This window comes from Lactuca saligna, chromosome 4 (genome assembly GCF_052625555.1).
Source record: "Lactuca saligna cultivar CGN05327 chromosome 4, ASM5262555v1, whole genome shotgun sequence".
Classification (NCBI taxonomy): domain Eukaryota; kingdom Viridiplantae; phylum Streptophyta; class Magnoliopsida; order Asterales; family Asteraceae; genus Lactuca; species Lactuca saligna.
This window is the reverse complement of record NC_136420.1, coordinates 174,756,354-174,781,257: the sequence shown is the minus strand read 5'-3', so window position 1 is coordinate 174,781,257 and position 24,904 is coordinate 174,756,354. Positions and strand designations below refer to the sequence as shown.

At 32.9% G+C, this 24,904-nt stretch overlaps 4 protein-coding genes and 1 long non-coding RNA gene across 5 annotated transcripts; 2 read left to right on the top strand and 3 right to left on the bottom strand.

The window, feature by feature from the left end:
• Positions 1 to 4,617: 4,617 nt before the first annotated feature.
• GR-RBP3 (glycine-rich RNA-binding protein 3) lies at positions 4,618 to 6,564 on the top strand. Its single transcript, XM_078991668.1, has 5 exons — positions 4,618 to 4,765; positions 5,311 to 5,466; positions 5,561 to 5,629; positions 5,735 to 5,841; positions 5,937 to 6,564. The coding sequence occupies exons 2-5, from the start codon at positions 5,328 to 5,330 to the stop codon at positions 6,294 to 6,296; spliced, it is 675 nt and encodes a 224-aa protein (XP_078847794.1). The 5' UTR covers positions 4,618 to 4,765; positions 5,311 to 5,327; the 3' UTR covers positions 6,297 to 6,564.
• A 1,142-nt stretch (positions 6,565 to 7,706) lies between these two features.
• LOC145043109 (uncharacterized) lies at positions 7,707 to 10,405 on the bottom strand. The gene is made up of 2 exons (XM_078991667.1): positions 8,547 to 10,405; positions 7,707 to 8,399 (listed from the first exon to the last, which is right to left on the bottom strand). Exons 1-2 carry the CDS (start codon positions 9,525 to 9,527, stop codon positions 7,839 to 7,841), a joined length of 1,542 nt encoding a protein of 513 aa, XP_078847793.1. The 5' UTR covers positions 9,528 to 10,405; the 3' UTR covers positions 7,707 to 7,838.
• Positions 10,406 to 13,012: 2,607 nt separating this feature from the next.
• LOC145043110 (uncharacterized) lies at positions 13,013 to 14,418 on the bottom strand. The gene is made up of 2 exons (XR_013680900.1): positions 14,071 to 14,418; positions 13,013 to 13,329 (listed from the first exon to the last, which is right to left on the bottom strand). It is a non-coding gene; the product is annotated as an uncharacterized LOC145043110 (long non-coding RNA).
• A 3,011-nt stretch (positions 14,419 to 17,429) lies between these two features.
• On the top strand, positions 17,430 to 19,642 carry LOC145043108 (DNAJ protein JJJ1 homolog). The gene is made up of 3 exons (XM_078991666.1): positions 17,430 to 19,148; positions 19,259 to 19,317; positions 19,406 to 19,642. The coding sequence occupies exons 1-3, from the start codon at positions 17,505 to 17,507 to the stop codon at positions 19,461 to 19,463; spliced, it is 1,761 nt and encodes a 586-aa protein (XP_078847792.1). The 5' UTR covers positions 17,430 to 17,504; the 3' UTR covers positions 19,464 to 19,642.
• Positions 19,643 to 19,741: 99 nt separating this feature from the next.
• LOC145043107 (histone deacetylase 5-like) lies at positions 19,742 to 23,574 on the bottom strand. Its single transcript, XM_078991665.1, has 14 exons — positions 23,257 to 23,574; positions 22,746 to 22,947; positions 22,514 to 22,660; positions 22,305 to 22,414; positions 22,017 to 22,228; positions 21,866 to 21,930; positions 21,628 to 21,798; positions 21,448 to 21,534; positions 20,995 to 21,097; positions 20,797 to 20,906; positions 20,491 to 20,684; positions 20,284 to 20,410; positions 20,137 to 20,201; positions 19,742 to 20,055 (listed from the first exon to the last, which is right to left on the bottom strand). Exons 1-14 carry the CDS (start codon positions 23,436 to 23,438, stop codon positions 19,890 to 19,892), a joined length of 1,941 nt encoding a protein of 646 aa, XP_078847791.1. The 5' UTR covers positions 23,439 to 23,574; the 3' UTR covers positions 19,742 to 19,889.
• Between the last annotated feature and the right edge of the window lie 1,330 nt (positions 23,575 to 24,904).

Sequence of the window (24,904 nt, the reverse complement as noted above, 5' to 3'; positions counted from 1 at the left end):
TACTCGTCCTGATGTGGCCTTTGATTTGAGCATGGTCAACAGATATCAAGGGAATACTGGTAAAGCTCATTGGACTGCAGTTAAGAACATTCTTAAGTACCTACGGAGAACTAAGGAATGGGTCCTTACCCTCTGTGGGAGTGATGACTTGAGAGTGACAGGGTATAGTGACGCCAACTATCAAATCGACAGAGATAATTTTCGCTCTGAGTCGGGTTGGGTGTTTACCCTGAATGGAGGAGCAATGCCATGGAAAAGTTCCAAACAGGAGACTGTAGCTGATTCAACGTGTGCATCAGAGTACATGGCAGCAAGCGAAGCGGCGAAGGAGGCGATATGGTTGAAAAACTTCATCGGAGACCTTGGAGTCATTCCATCCACAAAAGAGCTTGTAAAGATATTCTGCGATAATGAAGGGACGGTTGCCTTAACCAAGGAACCGAGAGATCATGGTAGATCCAGGCATATCGACATAACATACCTCTTCATAAGACATCAAGTAGAAGAAGGACACCTCCTGGTGAAGAGGATATCGTCAGAAGAAAACCCAACAGATCCCCTTACAAAGGGATTGACTAGGGTTAAGCACTTGCAGCATGTAACACCGTAAATTTTCAAAAAAAAAAAATCATGTGAGATCGCATATTTCTCATAACACATTTCACATAAATATCATTTATTTAATTTACAATTCACAACTCCATAATTGTTTGATTAAAATCCAAGATCTTCAAATCATAACTCTTTCACTGGTGTGTACAATCAAGTCGGTGCCTTCCTGCGGTCCTGAGAAAACCTGAAACACATAACACATAACATAATAAGCACGAAGCTTAGTGAGTTCCCCAAAATACCACGCACAAAATAATTAGCCACTTGAGGCTATAACTCTATATGACCCTCCAGTTAATGTGTCTCAGTGGGACCCTCCAGTCCCACGGCTCGTTGGACCCTCTGACCCAGTCTCTGTGAGGATCCTCTGGTCTCACTGCTCGTTGGACCCTCTGGTCCGGTCTCAACAATACATAATATATATATATATATATATATATATATATATATATATATATATATATATATATATATATCACACAGACAAGATGCATAATATCACATAGCTCAATAAACACATAAGACCCTCCGGTCACACAAAAATTACCACTCTAGGTAAAGTACAGTGAGCAAACTCACCTCGACAGCAAGCAAGCATCCTCGCACACGAATCTCGGACTAACTCAGCTCGTCAAGATGACCTCCAACTCGCTGAGCCATCACACTATTCATCTCTTCCAGACAAACCCTAACCAACTCGTCGAGTTAATTCATACCCAAAGCTCATTCAGACGATTTAAAACAGATCTATCACTCCAAACACTAGATCGGTCATCTCAAGGCTCAATAGTCATGTAAAGCTTCGTTCTTTACGTTCATGCATGATGTTATTGCTCCACAAATGCTAATACATGCCCTTCATGAATGATTAAGCCCAAAACCCTCCTATGGATGAATAAAGTTGGGACACCTAGACTCTAAGGACCTCACGAGGTCCAGATCTGAGGTCTAGACTCTTTGATAACTCATGCTACTCAAAAACCCAAACAAAAGATGGCAAAAAGCCCTAAAACTCCATAGATATGAGATCTATCCAAAATAAGAAGAAAGGTGAAGACTTCATACCTTCCTCAAAAGCTCTGGACAAGAAATCACTGGATCCAACAGCCTCACCCCCATCTCCTTGCTTGATAACCTCATCCTCTTCCTCAAGTGATGCACAAGAACCACAATATGAGATTCTCTCTCACTCTCTAGCTCAAATAACAATTAGGGTTTGCTCTCAGGGGTGTAGGGTAACTGATGAGGTAGAAATGGGGGCATAAGTTCCCTTATATAGGCCCCAACCCCATGAAATTAGGGTTTCTCTACCCAGCACGAACTCGGTGAGTCTGCCTCCCGACTCGTCGAGTCTATTCATTAAATCCCACATGGAAACTCGACCCTACTTGGCGAGTTAGACTCACAACTCGTCGAGTCACTCCATAAACCTCAAGAATTCAACCATACGATAACATACCTGAAATTCTGGATGTTACACAACATGTAAGAGGCATTGGGCTAATGGAAGATATTAGTTTTAGTGACTAGATAAATCGAAATCTGTAATAGCTAGATTGTAATTGACATTTGATGATTAAATGAAAGGAGTTTTATTTATAAGTAAAGTTATTGTCTTGTGTCAATTATTTACTATTGTTTCACTTTGCATGTTTTGACTTCCAGAATAATAAGAATTATTCAAACTATCCACAATCGATCATACATTGGAAGTAAGTATAAAAGAAAATTGCCACGAGTTGGCTTGTAGATTGCCTAAGGAGTTAGACATAGCTAAAGTTTGCTACACCATTCATGAGTGCTCCTGAAATAAGATTTGAGTATTAGATTCAACCCGCACTCATCTGAATTACTTCATGGAATTTATCACGAGTAATTGTGAGACGATAATATCATATAATTTTCAAACCAAGATATATGAGTTGTTGACTACAAGTTGGTTGTGCATTGATGGCATAAAAACACATCAGTAACTTGATGTTATAAAATGTGTCGTGCATGATTTGATGAGTAGTTAGTACAAGCATATAATGTCGAAGTTTATATGTTCCTTTTATCCTAAGAGGATTAAAAGCGATATCTTGGGCCCCTCAATGATTTTTTTTGACTATGTGTCGGGCCCGGTCAGAACTAAACTGATGGGTTCCCATGGCAGTGGGCTAAGACCACGTGGGGGTTCCAGTGGCACTTGGTATAAGACCTTGGAGGGTTTCCATGGCATCCTATATGTATGTATACATGACTTATGTGGTATGTGCAACTTATAAAGCTAATATGGATTATGTGATTATGTGGATTGTGTGTGGGGTATGCTCTAGGGGAACTCACTAAGCATTAGCTTGCAATTTGTTGGTTGTTTTATGTATTTCAGTTGACTTGATGGCACGACATGTACTCTCCGACGATTTTATTTTGGGACATTATGATATTATGAATAAAATGTTTGATACTGTGGATTTTGAAAACAATTGTGATTGGTATTTTATGTTTATTGGAAAAAATTTTGTTAATTAAAAATGGAAAAATTTATTGGAAAATTTGGGTCGTTACAGTCTCTTGGAGGAGTCGGTCACGTGGTGCCACCAGGTGGTGCCACTTCATCAACCCAAGTAAATTTTGGCTGATCTTCGAATGGCCAAAACATTCGTATACGAGATCTGTTTTTGATGTTATTTATATCCCTAAAATCCTATCGAAGATCTCTACAACTTTCATTAAGGTCTCAACTGCTAATTTTCACTCTAACTAAAATTCATATTTAGACCGGTTTAGACTGTTAAAGTTTGTGCGAAATTCATAACTTATTAATATGGGCTCCGTCTTGACTATCTTTATATCAACAAACTCCTAATCACGAGATCTTCAACTCTCATTTAGATTGTTTTGCCCAACAATCAACCGATTTGAATTTCGATTTTTGTGTCCGCATTGCTGCGTTAAAACTTCGAAAAATCATAACTTCTTCATATGAAATCAGATTTAGATGTTCTCTATTTGTGTGGTCTCGGTTTTACGTTTACTACGAATTTCATTTCGATTGGTTAGGCTATAAGCAACATATCTAAAATTCATTTTTTATGACGTGCGTAGCCGTGTTGGTTTAATCGTGAAACTTCGAAGAAGTATAACTTCTTCATACGAAGTCGGATTTCAGAGTTCTGTATATGTACGAAATCCTTGTCACATATACTATAACTTTGATTAAGATTATTTATCCTAAATAATATTCTATCAAAATGTTATTTTTTTATCGCTTATTATATCTTAATTGTTTAGCCCAAATATGTGGGCGTTACAACAACTATGACAAGTAATATTCTAATAGATTTAATTTTGGTTACCGACGAGAAGGTTTTTATCATAGTCAATGCTTTAAATCTGAGTGTAACCCTTCGCAACCAACCTTGATTTAAATGTGTGCTAATTCTCATCTATATCGATCTTCTTCTTGAAGATCCACCTGCACCAAAACGCTTTTAAATACATGTGTATGATCATCCAAATTCCAAACTTGGTTATCATACATTGATTGAATCTTACTTTCCATAATCTCTTTCCACTTAATATGGTTCACCTATATTAGCCGATATGCGATTAGTGATTAGTACTTCTCATTTGGTTCATATATATATTTTACATTTTAAAAAACAAACACAATCTAAAATCTTCCAACCTTAATATATATCAAAATACTAATGTTGAACCTAAAAACCTAATAATTGCTATGTATGTCAACTCATAAAGGTTTCAAATAAACCGACAATCCAAACCTAAAATTAAACCCTTAAAAATATTTTCAAAAGATTAAATTATTTTTTATGCTTAATATGTTTAATATATAGGGAAAATCAACATCAACTCAATAAAATAAATCTATAATCTGAAAATAATACTCCTAAATCCTAATATCTACAAAAATATCAAGTTTAGAAGCGGTGTTGTACAAAATTTATGGTGCAAACATTTTCTACGTCAATCGACGGCGTAAGCTTCCCCGAATACGATCCAACGGTTTATACCGATTCAACCCTCGATAAATAGGAATACCACCGAAAAAATCTCATAAACCCTCGTTATCAGCTGCATAAGCCAAAAAGCCCTCGTCTAGGGTTTTATTCATCAACGCCCTCTCTGAAAGATCAGCGTTCCCGAGGTACTCCTTCTCTAGTTTCTTTTCATTACTGAGACCTTGTTGAGATCAATCGAGCTTTTGGTGAATGTTAATTTATCGCATACTTGTGTCTGATTTATATGTTCACCATTATTTTCGATCAAGGTCCTCTTTTGAGTTTATCGTAGCGTTTCTTGATCAAGTTTAACTGTTCTGTGAAGCTATACGTCTGATCGTTTTATTTTCTAATTTGTATTTTGGTCTAATTTGCTTCCGGTAACTGGTTTAATTAGCGATAAGCTATGATCGAAAATAAAAATACGTGTCGATTCAGAAAGAAAAATGTATAAAAGCTGAATTTTTTCGATAAAACGGACTCTTTGGATTCTATATTTTACATCGACGTACAAGATTTTTGCTTTAGGATTCTTTTTTTAATTGATTATTGGATTTGTTTTCTAGCAATATGTTTCAGTTGATTGCGTTTGTTTACAAGTTACTCGATATGAAACAAACGTTAAATATATATATTTGTTAAATTGAACCATGGATTTCACTTTCTAAACCCCGAAATGTCTGTATTTTAGGTTTACAAGATACAACAATGGCTTTCTTCAACAGAGCTAGTAGTATACTACGACAGGCTGCTGCAAGTAAACATATTAATCCTCAAATGTCAGCAGCTACTCCATCAATCTTTCAAATGATAAGATGCATGTCAAGTTCCAAAGTCTTTGTAGGAGGTAATATCAAATTACACAAGAAATTAATGTGATTTTTCTACTGAATTCAAAAGGTTTTGTGTATTTATAGTAATGTATGTCATTCTTGTTGTAGGATTGGCATGGGCTACAGATGATCAGAGCTTGAAAGAAGCTTTTAGCCCATATGGTGAAGTCCATGAAGGTTAAAAAAATGTTAATATAAACTATTATAACAAGATGCATGTTGAATTTTGTTTTAATATTTGTGATAAAATTCTCATTGGTTGGTTTTTATGATGTGAAACAGCTAGAGTGATCATGGATAGAGAAACTGGTCGTTCAAGAGGTTTTGGCTTTGTTACTTTTGGCGATACTGAGGCTGCTTCTGCTGCAGTCCAAGCAATGGATCAAAGGGTATTTTTGTCATTTCTCTTTCCACCTATTTACTTTATTGGTAATGATAAATGAGAAATCAGTAATTTTGACATGAGAACTTACCAATTTTGCAGGAGTTGCATGGTAGAATGGTGAGAGTGAATTATGCCAACGATAGACCACAAGGTGGTGGTGGTTTCCGGGGAGGTGGTGGTTATGGTGGAGGTGGAAGTGGGGGTTACGGTGGTGGCTATGGAGGTGGTGGTTATGGTGGTGGTGGTGGTGGTGGTTATGGTGGTAGTGGTGGTGGTTATGGTGGTAATAGTTATGGTTCTGGTGGTGATGGTGGGTATGGAGGTGGTAGTGTTGGAGGGGGATTTGGGGGTGAGAGTCAGCAGGCGGCTGGTGGTGGTGATGCTTATGGAAGTGGTGGTCCGGTAGAAGGAGGCTATGGGAACAATGATGAGCCTGATGATTTTGCCAAAAGGGCTTAATTTATTTATGTGTCTGTGGGCTGAGTTTTTAATTTTTTCAAGTGGACTGATGCTGTTTGCAGCTTATTATGATAGTCTTTTCTTTTTTTTCTTTTTTCCAAGTGTTTATTTATTGAAGGTGCAATGTAAACTTTTGACTATTGTGGTTTCAATCGGGTCGAACTTTATTTATGTGTTTGAAGAGCAATTAGTGTTCTTATGGTTTAATAGGATGGACATAAAGATTGATTCCTCTATTTGAGCAAATAACATTTTGTTTAAGGTTTAATTGTATGTGTATTTGATGAATTTTGGCGTTTGTTTGGTTTATAAATCACTATGTTCTGTTATGTTTATCTATCATGATGTTTAGCGAACATAATAAACAAACAAATGAATAATAAAACTTAAGCAAGCGGATGAACATTAGTTTAACAAACATAAACGTTAAATGAAAAGCCATATGAGATGAACATAAAGGTGTAGATATGAACATAAAGGGGATTTGGAAAACTTTCTAATTTTTTTTAAATTTAATACATTAAATCTATTACTATTCTAATTTTAATATTAATTTTTCAATTTCAATAATAATATATCTTTTTAACAATAATAATATATACTTAATTTGTTAATTTAAATATGATATTAAAATTGAAATATAAATTTAATTTATTTAATTTTTTATTTTGAAACCTTATTTTGTAGTTATTAATTTAATACATTAAGTTTGTCAACTTAAATATGGTATTAAATTCAAAGCAAAAATAAAAATTCCAAATAAACTTATATATATTTCAAAACATATTTTTCTAAATAGTTGAAATTTTTAAATATAAAACCTAAATCAAAATGTCAAATTAAAAAAAAAAAAAAAAATCACCAAATACTATTTTTTGCAATTACATTTTTTTTTTCAAATGAGATCTAAACTTATTAAAATATATTAAAATTTTAAATATAATGTTAAATATTAGAATGTTTATTATGCGTATCATATATAAGGATGTATATTTCTATACACATTGTTTCTTATGGTAAAGATACTATAAGTAAAAAACTCATTGACACTACATCAAACCAACAAATCAAAGAATATGTCAGGTGTGCTCAGTGTAGTTTAGAGTTAAGATCACAACCCACACCACACAACCGCAGTTTAAGATTTTCGAAAACCACAACCGCACCACATATTCTAAACCGTGTCATGCAACGTTGCAGTGCGGTTTGATGAATAACTAAAAATATTTTATATTTTTGTTTTATATGAATAGTATAATTAGGTTAAATGATTGTTTATCTAATTATCTTTATAACAAAGAAAAAACGACATTAGTCACATGTGTATTACACTTTTTAACTTAATATTTAATGAACAAACTATTTTTAATAATAAAAAATAGAAGAAAAAGTTGTCCGAAACAATTGCAATCAAACAAAACCTCATATCATTAACCCTTTTGTTTATAAAAGAAAAACTAGTCCATGTCAAAAAGAATGCTATCATTAACCTCTTTCTATATATAACAAGTTGAATACAAACAAAATTATAAGTTCCAAGTTTTATTCAGAAAACAAGGCCCTTTGTGCATTTAAAACCATAGGAGACCCTTGTCTTGCTTTCTCCACAATATGTTTTATCAAGAGCTTCTCCATTTCATCCTCATCATCATCATTATCATCTTGTGAACCTCCATTGATGATTGGTGTTCCAACATCTTCATCTTCTTCTTCATCTGAATCATCATCAAACTTTGCAAACTCACTACAAGCTTCGTTATAAGCATCTAAAGCCTCACCCGATAAATTCAAAACAACAGGCTCAACATCAACATCAGGGTTAGGGTTTTCATCACTGCTTGACAAATGTTCTTTCCAAGATTTGTGATTTTGGGTGTTTTTCCTTTCAATCTCTGCTTCTAATTCTCTGATACGTTCTTCAAGCTGCCATTGAAGGACTTCATGTAACCTTAAGCTTAATTCTCTAGGTGAAACTGCATAGTTTGCACATGGAGGACTTCCATTGGTGCTTCTGCTTCCACTTTCATCTTCATTCCTCTTATCCATCGCCATGTCAGCCCTTAACTCACCCTTAGCCACATCTGGCTCAAAATCTGGATCAACCTGCAAAAAGTTTATTCAAATTTAATACAAATAAAAGAAATACAAGAAACATCATCAACACTATAATATGAAAGAACAAACAATGATTACAAATATGTGAATTGAAAATGTGCAAATGCAATATGTTTATGTATGTGAAGTGGTTACCTCAAAAAGATCACTAATCCTTCTTTCTAAGGTGGAAGAAGTCATATTCAATTCAAGCATTTCAAGTTCAGCTTCAAGCTCTGCTTCAATTTCACCAAAAGATTCATCCTTTGTCTTCTGAATAACAGATTCTTTGTTATTAATATCTGTTAATTCCTCCAAATTATTATATCCATCATCTGTTCTTTGAGATTTATGATCATCAATTGTAAGTTCTTGCATGACTAACGAATCTTTCATCTCAATCTCTTCTTCAAGATCTTGAACTAAACTTTCAGTTTGTTTCAACAACCGATTCAGTTTTTCAATCTCGTGTCTATTTGTCATGAAAGAATACAATATGCCAAAAGACATCCCAATACAGACATGTAGCATTGCATCTGAATCATTTTGTTTAATCCCTGAAGACCCAAGAAAAGTAACCCCACTTGACCTGTTAATTACTTTATTGCCATCAGTCACTAGAAATGGTCTTGTGGTCTTTGAAGAAGGTGAAGCAAATGGAGTGTGTAACTGAGCCATGACACAGCTTTCCAATGAGGTTAAAGGTTTAATGGCTCTTCGATTTCTTAATAGCATTCTACTTCTAGGAGTACCCATGGTTTCTTCACTTACCCTATTATCACTGCCAACAAAACGAGGGAACATGGTTGATGGTGAAAAGACATTATTGCCCTCACAATTGTTTGAAATTACACCATTTACGCTAGTAGAAGTTACTTCTGTAGTAGAAATAGAAACACCTTGAGAAACTTCACTTTTAACTTTGGAATCATCTTGTTTCTTTGTTGACCTGCGGAAGGGCCATTTTGGGGAATTGGGTCTTTCGGGAGGGTATTTTGGGGAATTGGGTTTGTCGTTAAAAGAACTGTTGAAAGATGGTGATTCTGATGTAATTTGTTCACCAGTTTGTTTACATTTTCTAAAATGTTGGGCTATATAGCCTGCACCAGCAGCTACTGCAACCATCCATGTATCCATTTTTCACCCTTTCACAGGAGAGGATTAATCTATCTAATCTTCGCAAAAACACCACAGTGTTCGTATTTTATTGTTATTCTCAATGTCGATAAACTAAAGAATGTAAATCCCATGAAATCAAAGAAGATTGAAGCACTAAAACGATTGAAAACCATGGGCGATTATAACAAGAAAAAGAGATTCAAAACAAAGAGCTCCATGTATTAGTCTTCCTCAATCCCTAACACTGCTGTTTTTGGCAGCAAAATTACTCTCAAAGATATCGAACACTTACCGATGCAAAGTGGGGAAAATAAGCATCAATCCAAGCAGAAGAAGACGAGATGAATCCAGCGATATGAGTAAAACTCAGATTTCATCAGAAAAGCTGTGAAATTCGTATTCGGATTGTTCGTAGAGCAACCTTAATCGTACCCCATTAAATATAAAAAAATGGGGACGCTTTGAACTGCTGAAAGACGAAGGAATACATTTATCAGGTACATCTAACATAATATGGATGGCTTTGGTGGCCTTAAATTGTTGATGAAGACTTGAAGGAAAGCGACCTAAGGAGTGCGAAGAACTTCATAAATGCTGGCATTTGAAAAGTTCTGGAAAGCTTTTACCAAAATAATAAGACTGTATGTATGGTTGAAGAAGCGTCTGTTAGAAAAAGGGCTAAAAAGAAGATAACGAATCGAATGATGACAAGAGCTTTAAACCAATTTCGGAATAACGATCGACATTGCAGATAAAAAGGGGTTTTGTGTTGAATTTTAGTGGGTAATTTGGGGGTTTCTTGTGACAATTGAATTGAAAAGAAATTATTCTAGGGTTTTTCTAAATTAACCTAACCACATCAAAATTGACGCCTCAACCACCTATCCTTTGACAACTTAGATCTCTTTAGTCTCAACCATGTTGATTATTTAAATTAAAATTATGTCATTTTGTTGTTATAATGACTTTAGAAGAATGTTTTATAATAATTATAAGACTTAATCAACTATATAGATTATTTGTAAGATATGAAACGAAATAATTTTTATCAACATTTTGGGGTGGTTATCTATGGTAGAAAAGTTATGGGTTAAAAACTTACTTAAAAAATGATAGAAAAGATACGGATTAAAAAATTACTTAAAAAGAAGTTATTATAGTTATTTAAAAATAATAACAATAATATATTCATTTAAAGTCGTTTTACTTTTCATTTTAAGAAATACTGTATTCTAAAATGTGGAAATAATTTAATATTTGATTAAGGTGAATATAAATTATAGTCAGTATGTAAGAAAATGATATATCCTAAAATTGGGAAACAATTTTACCTCTTATAATTAATATTTATATTTCTTTTATTGAGTTATTGCCTTGTGAATCGAAGTTAAATCAACTAGGTAAGGTGTGTGTTATTGCTAAACCCTGTTTTTATTATTAGACAAATAAAAAGAAAATTATGCAAGAAAATATCTATGGAAAAATTCAAAGTCAGGTCATCAAGCATAGAAACATAAAACATAAACCAACCAACCTAGCATATACATTTGTTATTAAATTCCTATGAACGTCACTTTATAATATAAGTGTGAGTTCCAACATTGCTAACCATTTTTAGGCACTATATTATTTTTCTCGAGAAAAAATTAAAAACTCAAAATTTAAAATTATGATTAAGATATATTTATGAAAAACATAAACAATTACAAACATGTGTTCCAAAGTAGATGTTTTGGGTCACTCAAAACACATTTTTTAATTTTAAAGCTAGAAAAATAAAATAACATTTGATTGTCTTTGTTTGGATTTAACTTTTTAAGTTTCCACGATAAAATCTTTATGAACCCATACAACTTTTTGTTTTTTCTCTTTTCTTTGTCCCTAAACGTTCTTTAATTTTCCAACTTTTTATAGACTTCATTTATTTGTTTACTCAACTCACATACATAAGGACTTATATATGTCCTATAATTCCGAAAACATACAGCTTAACAATTTCACCCACTTTTTTTCTTTTTTGATTTTTTAGCAAATTCATCTTAACTATTTTAACCATTTCAACCACACATTCTTTTATTTTGTTTATATAATTTTTAAAATATATCTTGATTTTAAATTTCAAGTTTTCAAGTTTATCGACGAATTTTTATTAAAAAATTCAAGTTTTTTTTCTTTCTTTGAAAAATATCAGCCTGCGAATCCATCGTTAATTTGGGTGTATTCTAATTGGGAGGTTTTTTTTTTTTTTTTTTTTTTTTTTTTTTTTTTTAATGTAATTTAGTATCTTTCGAGTAAAAAAAAATCCCGTGAATTCATGGGTTTTTTTAATATCAAATTATATTTCATTTAGTCGTAAAAGGGGAAAATGGACACATGGGTACATACAATTTCAAAATATAATCATTTTAGCAAATAACTATTTTATTTATGTATTATGAGTGATGTTGATGTTAGCGAATAACTCTTTTATTTATGTATTATGAGTGATGTTAGATGTGATGATGTATAAGAGATTAAACATGAAGTTCATATAAAACCTATAAAAACTATAGGCAGGAGTGGTATAAATATGAGATGAACTAGTATTATACATGTACATGAGATGAACCATGAAAAACATTTAAAGTTCACTCAGAATATTTAAGGCCAAAACCGCAAAATTATAATAATAAACAAAACATTGAAAGTACAATGTTGACAAGACTAAAGATGAATAATCTATTTTCTACTTGTATTATATATCTTGGTCGTCCTATCATACAACGCAAGTTAGTGACATGTGGGATAACCAATTATGTCATTTCTCCACTTTAATCATGAAATTTTGATGAAAATTGAAGTTAACAAGTCTGGACAAATAAATCATCATTGACCCTACAATATAAGCATAAAATCATTTGGGACAAAGAAAAAGAAGATGCACATGACTTTGGAACACAATAATTGTAACATGTCCACCAAACCCACTAACAAATCATAACATCCACCAAACCAAATTTGTAAGCTTCAAGCCCCTGGTTTCACCCAATTAATTTTATCCCTTCAATGGCTATGAACACTTTAACAAAACATTAACCAAACCATATAAATTTTTAAAACTTCCTCATATTAATTCATGTTTAACAAATAATAAAAAACGGGTTGAAGTTATTCCAAAGAGTTTATAAGATCTTTGAAGTTGAACACTAGCCAATCCGTCTTTTGTTAGAAAATCGGGGTATAGATAAACTTGGATTAGTGAGAGTTGTGAAACACTTTCAGATTAAAGCATTTCGAGGGTACACTCAAAATCTCTAATCGGATGAAACTCACTATTTTTCTAGAATATAGAATGAAGAAGATGTTATGAATTTGTACCCAATAATAGAATCCGAAATTGATCATATATAACAGAAAACTAACTTTCTGTCTTAACTGCCATATGGTAGTTATATCTAAATAACTTCCTGTCCAAAAACGGCCATATTACCTGTCATAAACTACCATAAAACCGGGTCTATAAATGGATCACAAAACCAACCAGGGGCTCTGCCCCTAGGACCCCGCTCCCAGGGGCGCTGTCCCCAAACCCCCGTCAATTCAGAGGCTTCGCCTCAAAATAGCAGTATACTTTCAACAATGACAAAATCAAACAAATGTGCACTCCGCACCATACTAATTTGTTCAATAATTGTCAAAGTGACATTGATCAACAAATTAACCCCATTACACTTAAATAATATTAGTGATATAAAATCATCAACATCTTTGAAGACACAGCCTCCTTAAGCTGGACGCCACCATAGCAGATAAAAAGATCCGCACATCCTGGTTTTCGAGCCTATTTAAAAAAATAATAATAATAATGGATCTCTAAAGTCAAACAAAAACCAGTTGGTCAACAAACCAAATGGATTAGTAAAAGAGAATGTTTACGTACTTTATGCTACTAATATATGAGGTTCAATGGACATCTAAAATCACATGAGTTCAATTAGTAAATTATTTCAATAAAAGAAATGAGGAATTACGAAAGTTGTGGAGGTAATATGAAAACTCCTATCAATGAATAAAAGAAATAGATTTTGGGGTAGGTTATGAAATAAAGAGAGAAGGTCAGGGACTAACAATGTTACATTTCATTTTAAAACGAATACAATGTGAAAGATTACAAAACATGAGGGGGTGATATGGAAATTCTAATTAGGGATGTATTGTCGAATATGAAGGGGGTGTTTCTCTGATTACCATAGCCACGAATAGGAATTATTCGTGAACAGATCAATTCTTCCATCAAATTACACTGGCATCAGGAAAATTAGAATTATGGTAAATGTCGTTGTTGAATATAAGTGAATAATCAGGGGAAAGTTATTATCGACAAAGAAATGGTGGCAAATACTTAAAAACACTGATCGGATATTCAAAACAAAACCCTAGAACAGGCATTCAAATACGCACAAATTTGATGAGAATGGATGAGATTAAAACCATGAAACAGAAATATATTGAAAGTGAAAACAGTACTAAAAAGAAACAACATTAAAATCGAAATCAAAGCTTCAGAATATGAAAAGCTTACATGAACAATTCGAAGATGTCGAAGTGAAGAACTTTGAATCCTGAAGACGTTCTTTGGGTCCTTGAGTTATGCTGGGGGAAAGTGGGCAAATTTGTTAAGAGGAAAAGGCTTCGATACAATGCAGAGATTTCTTTCCTTTCTATAAACAAACACTTTTTTACATCTACTTTCCTTCAAATCCCTCCAATTTGGGAGGGTGTTTACGAGAGAACATCCATTATCTTTTCTTTTGGTCTCTCCGGTTATTTCAAAAAAATAATTTTGAAAACAAGATTTTTTTTTTTTTTTTTCTTTCCATTTCTCTTCTCTCATTTGAGTTGGATTTGGAAAGAAGGTATTAGTGCAATGTTGATTTCAATTGTGTCTATAGTTACATTGTTTTGCATTGCTTAATTATATTTAGCTTTACGTTATATATAATATAATAATACACATATTGTTATATATTTTATATTTTCATAAAATCCATAGAAGAGATTCTTGTAAACATTTAATGTAAAGGGTCACATTATCATATTCATTTTGGCATGGATTTATACCTTTGAATTATTTCGTATTTTGCTTAAAATATATTATGAATACTTGTTTATGTATAATAAATTGCTTAAAATATATTATGAATACTTGTTTATGTATAATAAATTGCTTAAAATCTTTATTGTATTTTAGACGAAAATAACATCCGAAATTCAAAAAGGAACATATAATGTTCAAGAGGCGTTGTACATAAAAGATATTGTTACAGTTGTTTGTTTATTATAGCGCACACGGCTTCTTATTTGGTATTTTATAGATTTTTTTATCATAAGTATCATTCCAATATGATCGACATGAATGGATGATATATTTTATTGCTTAGGTAAAAGACTTTGTACCCTTGACAATATATAAACCTTTTTGCATACGCCTCTATGTTTCAAAGAGATATATGTTTTGGATCTGAATTTGTAAGTTTCTTCATAAAGTTATAATAAATACTGTTTTTAGAAAATTTCCATAATTCTTATAAAAAAACAAAAAATAAAATTATTAGTGCGTGAGTTTGTAAAATGAATATTGATAATTATCTGATATCTAAATAACATGAGGCGTTACTTGGCGGCAATGTTAAAGTTAAGACATGATAAGCTTTAGCGAACCATAACGTTTTTCAAAGCATAAATTAAAAAAGATAAATCATATAATTATTGAATTTTATCAAATATATCAAGTTTTTAGAAGTATTATATTAATATTTAGTATCAAAAAATTTAACAAAAACTCAATTATTTTAGGGCCGATCGGAAAAAAAAAAAAAAAAAAGAACAAACAAACAAACAAACCTCGCATTGGACACGCCATGGCGCACTTTTTAAAACCATGATAATTATTAATATGTCCAATCTAGATAATTTTACTCTTTCACTGATCAATGCATCTAGTGAGTAGTAAAAGATATTATGTAGGTTAAGACATAATAAATTTTAGCGAACCATAACATTTTTCAATGCGTAAATTAAAAAAGATAAATCATATAATTATTGAATTTTATCAAATATATTAAGTTTTTAGAAGTATTATATTAATATTTAGTATCAAAAAATTAACAAAAACTCAATTATTTTAGGGCCGATCGGAAAATATATAAAAAAAAAAAAAAAAAAAAAAAAAAACCTCGCCTTGAACACACCATGACGCACTTTTTAGAACCATGATAATTATTAATATGTCCAATCTAGATAATTTTACCCTTTCACTGATCAATGCATCTAGTGAGTAGTAAAAGATATTATGTAGATTACTATATTATATTTGTGACTTTGCATGAAAGATTGTGATTGGATCACAACACATGTTTGTCTTTGTGACTTGCATGGAAGACCATAGTTGGATCATGGCAAGAAAGACTGTAGCTAAGTTGTAGCAACGGAAATGATTGTAAGACTACGGTTGGATCATAACATTCATATGAGTTGAAATATACCCCTAGGGTTAAGTCTACTAATATGTATGATATGTGGTATTTTTTGGAACTCACTAAGCTTTGTGCTTACGATTTTATAATTTAATTGTTTCGGGTTTTCTAATATTTTGAGGAAGGGCGCGGCTTGATTGCATCGCATCCATTAAAGATTTCCGCATTTAATAACTCCCATGTTTATACTCTGATAGATGTTTTAAATCAGCTGCTTTTATTTAGATCTTTAAAGTTGAAATTGGAATGGAAAATTTTGGTTTGAAATTTGGACGTTACACTAGGGTTTATGGAGATTTAGCAAAATCAATATCAAATCTACCATGAAATGATGGCTTTGAGTTAGAAACCAACATGATCATCTTAACTTGATTAGAACACAAAACCCTAGTCATCAAATGAGATGAAAATCGAATTCAACTCTCAAAAAAAAGGTGAAACTCGGATTTATACACAAATGGAGGAAGAAAGTATACCTTAAACCACTAGATTACTACACAACTTTCACCAAATGAACTAAGAAAGCTTGAGATCGAATTCTAAGGGTTTCTTATGATGAAATCATTATTTTCACAGCCTTAGCTTCTCCCGGTCAATCCCATCTCCTGAAATGAAGAGCGTAAGGCTATTATTTTATAAATTTTCACTTCCTATCCCTTATATTTGTGTTTTATTATTACTATTATTATTATTATTATTATTATTATTATTATTATTATTATTATTACAAAAATGACCTAAGGTACTAATATGTGAGATGTAACTTTGCTACTGTAAATCACAAGTCCCTTTTCATCCAAAACATTATTAAACTGGTCTTAAACAGTTAAATAAGTAAAAATCTAGTTAAGTCATACTCTTAGTAACTTGACATTTTTAGTCCCCAAATACCTAAATATTGAGAAATCATCATTCTAAACTTTCAAAATATTCTACTTTATTTCTTAATATAATTATTTGTCATTTTTAAATAGTTTGCTTGTTTATTTATTCTTTAACTTTTAGCCCTAAATTCGAGATGTTATATTCTTCAACGTGAACATTGGTTAAAAAGAAAAACAATTGTGACATCATGTCATGAGAATTCTTAAATGTTTATTTAAACACATGTACACTTCAATGATATTCTGCATACAAAAAAAATATAATTTAACAGGATTTTTTATACTAAAAAAACAAGGATATTTTTTTCAATATTTTGGAAACTTTGTTACTTTTTAAAATCATTTTCCCTATATTAAAAGAGAAAAAGCGGATACTCAATTTTGTTATTTGAATTTTTATAGAAAAATTTTCATATATAAAGGTTTGAATAATTTGTCTTAAAAATTATTTAATTTATAATAGTTTTGATATATGAAATTTTAGATATTTTATTTAGAAACCCCTGCCTCAACATTGTACATGAATCATAATACCAACGAACATTAAAGGATCAAAAACCCTAGTTGACGAGACTACAACCGCTCCAACAGACACAATGACTTCGCCGGAGAAGCGATGCCTCTACGAAGTCCTTGGTCTCCAACGCGATTGCACCGCCGATGAAATCCGCTCGGCGTACAGAAAGCTCGCTCTCCAACGTCACCCGGACAAGCTAATCAAGTCCGGCGTCAGCGAAGCTGAAGCCACCGCTTCCTTCCAGGAGCTCGTCAATGCTTACGAGGTCCTCTCCGATGTGCGAGAGCGCACATGGTACGATTCCCACCGCTCTCAAATCCTCTTCTCCGGTTCAAACCCTAACAATTCATCCTCCGGCTCTGCTGTCGTCCCCGATCTCTTATCCTTCTTCTCAAATTCCGTTTACTCTGGATTTTCAGATAAAGGTAAGGGTTTCTATAAGGTTTACGCCGATGTGTTCGATAAAATCTATCGAAACGAACTGAAATTCGCGAAGACGTTAGGGTTAGGAGATGTTGTTAAAGAGGCGCCACTGATGGGTAATTTGGATAGTCCATATGCTCAAGTGAATGCGTTTTACGGATACTGGTTAGGGTTCGTAACAGTGATGGATTTTGTTTGGGAGGATGAGTATGATGCAAATGCAGGACCGAATCGGAAGTCTCGGAGGATGATGGAGGATGAGAATAAGAAGATCAGGAAGAAGGCTAAGAGAGAGTATAACGAAACTGTTAGGGGTTTAGCAGAGTTCGTGAAGAAGAGGGATAAGAGAGTGATTGATATGCAGATGAAGAGGAATGAGGAGATTGAGAAAAAGAAAGAGGAGGAAAGGGCAAGGAAGAAAGAAATGGAGAGAGTGAAAGCAGAGAGAGCAAGGTTGTATGAGGAGCCTGATTGGGCAAAAATGGAGGATTCAGATGAGGTGGTGGTGGAGGAGGAAGAAGAAGATGAGCGGAAGAATGAGTTTTACTGTGTGGTGTGTGGGAAGAAGTTTAAAAGTGATAAACAATGGAAGAATCATGAGCAATCCAAGAAGCATAAGGAGAAAGTTGCAGAGTTGAGGGAAGCTTTTGAAGAAGAAGAAGAAGATGAAGAAGAAGAAGAAGAAGAAGAAGTTACAGAAAACAAAGATGATGATCTGAGAAGTGAAGACATTGATGATGGTGAGGTTCTTGTTGATGAGGTTGAAGAACTGAAAGAAAAGTTTGAAGAGGTCATAATTGAGAAGGAAGAAACAGCTCATGATGAAGAAAAAGATGATAATGATGATGATGATGATGATGAAAATAGTTTAGAAGCAATGTTATCTTGGAATAAGAACAAGAAGAAGCCAAAAAAGAAAGTTTATGTTGAAGTTGAAGAGGAAGAGGTAGATTTGATGGAATATAATAACAAGAAAGGTAGAAGAAAGAGAGGAGGCAAGAAAGATACAGCTACAAAACCAGAAGATGAAGAACAACAAAAAATAGATAAACCTGAAATAAGTGGCAATGCTGATGTGGACAACAAATCTGATGATGATGATGATGGCTCACATAGCGAGAAACCATCATCATCATCATTATCATCTCAACCTTGTGTAGAAATTGAGAACAATGGTGAAGAAGCTAATGAGTCCAATGTAAAGATAAAGGTTGCTAAACAAGCTCCTGCCTCAAAGGTTATCAATAAAAAAGAGGGGAATTCAAAAGGAAAAAACTCTACTAGAGGCAAAAAACAAAAGGTATTATTATTATTATTATTATCAGTTAAGGTTATTATTATTAATTTTCTATTACCAAATATAATTTATTTGGTGTTTAATATTAAGTTACATAATATCTTATCACACAGGCAACAACAAGAAATTCTGGGCATGAATGTGATACTTGTGGAGTTAATTTTGATTCAAGGTATATAAAAAATATAGATTGCTACATTTTATGCCTAATATGTTGTGTTGCTGTTTGGCCTTAATATTATGGTTGTTTCCAATGTCAGGACCAAATTACATAAACATTTGAGTGATGAGGGCCATGCTGCTATTAAATCAAGATGAGTACCAATTTTGTTTTACAATTTTACCCTTTTGTAGAGTAGGGTTCTATCTTGCCAGATTGGTGATAAACTATATTGGAAGCTAAAGGATATGCTAAGTTTATTGTAGTTGTAATTGTATTGGCAATTTTTATTCCAATTATGTGATCAATAAAACCTAAAATGTTCAATTTTTTATAATCTTTATTTGCATCTGTTAGAAAAAAAACAAACCAACCAACCAACATGTAGCGTTGCCTTTTCTTCTATTAGTCTATATAAGTAGTTAGTTCAACCCAAAAAAAACAGCCAATTTTAAATGAAAAAACCAGAAGTTCAATCATCACAATCTCATCGGTTTTCATCACGAATTCACAATATCAATTATCATCAGTTTCGTAGGTGAAAAACAACACTCCTTCCTAGAAATTTACTTGATATGATGAAGTCATAAAGGTTTAGTAGATGCTTCATTTATGTAAGCAATGGCTTCATCTTCTGACAACTGCTTTCCAATTACAAGTCCTCTAATCAAAGTATCCGCATATTCTTTAGCTGGTGGACGCAATGGTATCTTCCCAGATTTAAACCCCTCAACTTGATCAACTCTACACCTGGATTTTAACCAAAATAAACATTTCAAAAAAAAAAAAAAAAAAAAACAGAAAACATAATGTAAAAAAAATTAAGCTTACGTCATTGTCAGAATTGGAACACCCTTTTCTTTTCCCAAGTAGACAACGTTATGATACCAACCATCCTACACACAACAAACAAACAAATGTCGTTAACTACAAAATAAGATTGAATTGTTTTCATTTTCAATGGCATATAAATAATACCTTGAGAGCTTTCAAAGAAATGTTGTTTTCATTTTCAATGGAGTTTAAAGCATTCAGATCGAAGAAAGGAGAAGTGGTGTCACTAGAGACATTCTCCTGAAGCAAAACATCGTTGAACTGCTCAAGACTGCATGGAAATTGGAATTTCAAATTAAATAAAAATGAATTTAGTAAAAATAAAAACGAATTTAGTAAGAAGTTACACACGTGATCCTATAAAGGCACATAAATGTTTTGTCGTGATTGTTGGTTTGAGGATTAAGGAAAGCAACACCTCCAGGACCCCACGTAACAGTAGACTCCCTACCGAAGAATAAACGATGAGGAACAGTCTTCCATAACACCTCCTTTGGTTGACTTTTGTCAGCAGCTCCTTTACATGCCCTTCTCATACCTTCCACCTACAAAATTCAAATATTAAAAAAACTAAAAACTTATACTTGGCTATGTTTGTCAGTATAGCTGTTAGCTGAAAAGCTAGCTGGTAAAGGGGCTGAAAAGCTTGGTATTTACCTGGCCACCTTGTATATAACATCGGAATCTTGACTCACTCATGTTTGATCCAAAAGATGCATACCAAACATCAACTTTCGACAGCTTAGATCTCCAATCTTCAACTTTATCTACATTTAGTTTCCAACTTACCAGATTTAGAAACAATTTTTTTTTTGTAAAAACAGATTAAGGAAAATAATTAATTAGCTGGAGTACCATGAGCATCATCATCACTAACTTTGAGTTTAGAAAGTGGTATTGTAACATCTTCTGATACTTCATCATCATCATTTTCATCTTCTGACTCTGAGCTGTATATCTACAACCACATGATGGACATAATAAGTTTCACAAGTTTTTTTTTTTTTTGCTGATGTCATCATCATCATCATCATCATGATGGATTGGGAGCGTTGATGAGGTTGCAAAAAATTTGTGTACCTGAGAATCCAAGTTGGCTTTTCTATAATATCATTGGTGGGACCCACTTCTGAGTGGGGTCCACACACCTGACTTCCAGTATACTGGATTGGCCACTGTAAGTATGTTCAACTTATTGGAACAGATAACTGGTAACCGTTTTTATTACAACATACATCATACAATACATGACCTCAACTTAAACAAATAAACACACTACAAAAAAGACAAAAAAGAGGGTTGAGTTACCTTAACTAGAGGTGTTACTCTACTGGTTAACTTCTCAGGTAACTTCTCTGCAAGTATCGGCCAATATGCACTCAATTCCTCACGAACCTGAACACATAATAAAAAAAATGAAAATGAAAATTTTCAAAATTCAGAAGAGATTAAACAAAATTTAAGATTAAGATGTTTACTTATACTTACCTCTTTGATTACTCTCCAAGTGGATTCAAATGGATAAATCTCATCAGGTTCAACAATTTGTTTGTCTTCTAACAAAACTTGTACACAAGAAAGTACTGAATTTGCTATAGAGTTGAGATTGTATCCTCCCTCCAATGCCATAACTATCTTTCCATTGCTAAACTCCATCAACTAAACAAAACCATCAACCACCATTAAATAAACCTTAACACAATTTTATGACTTATTTTGTGCTAACCTTCTTCAACAATATAGCAAAACCATGTGGTGTGATACGACATCCTCCAAGAGGATCACCAATAGCTGTTTCAAAATACAAAAAATGAAAAATTATAGTCCCAAAAACATAACTTTATGATCAATAAGAGTTAGTAAAAGTAGAACTAAACCTGCATCAAATCCTGCTGAAACTAGAATTATATCAGGTTTAAATTCTCTTGCAACAGGGATCAGTATATGGTTCCATGCTGCAATATAATCTGCATCACCACATTTTCCATTCTCCCATGGAACATTTATATTGTATCCTTCACCTTTTCCCTCACCCTTCATGGCATATGATCCATCATCACCACAGGGATAAAAAGTCCCATACTCATCCCTGCATTATTTATATACTTGTATTAATATTTGAAATTTATCATTTTTACTTGTATTATTGGTAACTAATCATTTACCTGTGTACAGAGAAGAACAGCACTTGGGAGTCCTTGTAGAAGGTCTTTTGAGTACCATTTCCATGATGAACATCCCAATCAACGATTAGTATCTTGTTAATACCTAATTCCTACAACATACATAAGAAGAATTAATATAGATAATTCATAAGATTGTAGTCAATTGTTGATTTGACAAACTGTATGCATTGATCAGTGATCAGTCTTACTTTTTGGTTAAGGAGAAAGCTTGTTGCAATTGCAATGTTGTTGAATAAACAGAATCCCATTGGTTCATTTTCTTCTGCATGGTGTCCAGGAGGTCTAACAATGGCAAATGCTGAGTTTAGTTCACCTTTTGCAACTTTTGCAGCTACCTGTTGAACAAATTGTATAGTAATATTATAGTTGATTGCAGATATGTAAATGTATCAGAGCTTAAATCAGATATGAGCTTCTTACATCAAGCACAGAGCCAGCAGCAAGATAAGCAGATTCTGATGAACCTTCATTGAAGTATATTGAATTGAGTTTTGCAGCAATCCTGTCTCTTTGTGAGGCCAATTTCTTAGAGCTTATAGTCTTGATCAAATTGATGTGATTACTGGTGTGAACTGCTGCTATGTATTTGTCTTCTACTTCTTTGGCGTCAAAGACCACACATCTGGAGTGTACAAATGCATGCAATGTAAATAACAAAATCTAGTACTAGAAGCATAATTATGTCTCAAAATGGCAAGTCATCTCTACATGTGGATATGATCGCTTATAAGGGTTGCTTTAATCTTCAGATATACGAATTGCAGATTTCATACAACATACAGAACGTTATGACCCGAGAACAAATTTATGTCACTTCAACACTATCTGACACTATGATTTCATCTAAAATCCCTTAAAATTACACCAAAACAAGGTTACATTTACATGTACTTGAAATATCCAGCGTGTGTGCTTGTGTAAGAGAACACACCTCTGAGGAATTTTAGCGGACATGAGTTTGTTCCAAATAGCACGAATGCGATCGGGGTTTTCGGGATGAGGTTCGCCTGTAGGTGTCGAATGCTTACACATCCGTTCATCATAGACCAGCCCCACACGACGTAGTTCTCCAGACGCCGATGATGAAACTTGAGCTCCAATTCCGTTCTCCATTGACTAAGAAATTGAAAGAGACTGATCAAACTGAGAAGAAATTGTGCGAGTTGGGTTTGAAATTTGAAAGATATTTCACGGAAGCCGTAACCGTGATGGCGTCTCCCCCCTACCACTATTAAAAAGCTACAATCCCCAATCATGCTTGGCTCTTTTGGTATCTTTGACGTCCAAAATGTATTAATTGCCATAAATAATAATAAAAATTCAATAAATTTAACAAACATAGTATAATTTGATCGCAAAGAATCAATAACAAAAATAGCTAACTTTTTTTTTTAGTAAGGGTATTTTTTTTTAAACGGGCAAACTAACTATAATCTACTTCTAAATAATTATACATGTCTCCACCGAGACTTTCAACCCCTGACCTCTCCTTTCTAATTTATTATATTAAATATTACAATGTTCTTTTTTTTTTTTTAAAAGAAGGAACAAAGTTGGTATTTAAAAAAAAGGAAAAGTAGTTGCATTATTATTATTTTTTATGATTTTTGGTACTTTATAATCCCCTAATCTAATAAATAAAAACAATTTTACCAAATGACATTCTATTAGCCATCCCTAAGCTTTTTTCTCGCGATTTTGAGGTTTCCCTACCCGATTTTTAAAACCATTCATGCAAAAAGGATTATATTTTTGTTTTTATTGAAACTCGATCTTTTTTTTTCATAATTGTCAAATATGAGTAATAAGATTACTCTTAATTGGGTTGGTTGGCTTCCAATACACCTTAATATCTTAAACTAGTCGGTTTTTTTTTTGCTAAGTACCTTGCTATGCTTTTTTTTAGTAAATAAAATAAAGTTTTGACGTTCCAAAAAAAGTCATAGATGTCATTAAGTATATGATAGGATGGTTCATGCCTTTCAAATCTATGTGTCTTGACTTTAGTCTACAAGAAAAGAACTTATAGTGTTTGAAGAATGTCATAAATACTATTTAGTGATATAAAGATCAATCGTAATTTAATCAATTTAAATTAAGATTCTAAATTGTGTAAAGCGTAACGTGTTGACAATGTCAAGTCTCAAGGTTTACGAATCATGATTTTTTCAAGGTGTGGCTTAATGCTATAATTTTTGTAACATCCCAAAAATCACAACCAAAACTTTCATTTTTAGATTAGTGTGCATGTTAACCATGCACGCTCCAGTAACAACTTATTAAAGAAATGATGTGCGTTTTCATAGAATAACATACATTTCGCATTTTTCCTAAAGTAACTAGAGTGTGATTTTAAAATAAGGTTCTAGTACTTTATAACATTATACTTTTAATGTTCATTATGTCCTATCAAAACAGTTCAGCAAACAAACATCTACCACACAAATGAGCGGTGGGTGGAAAGAACAATGATGTGCGTTTTCCGGTTTTCTGTATCTCACGACGTGAGAATGGATTCTCACCACGTTAGATCTAATCAATTTGTTTTTTCAAATTTATATGTCTAATCTGATTTGCAT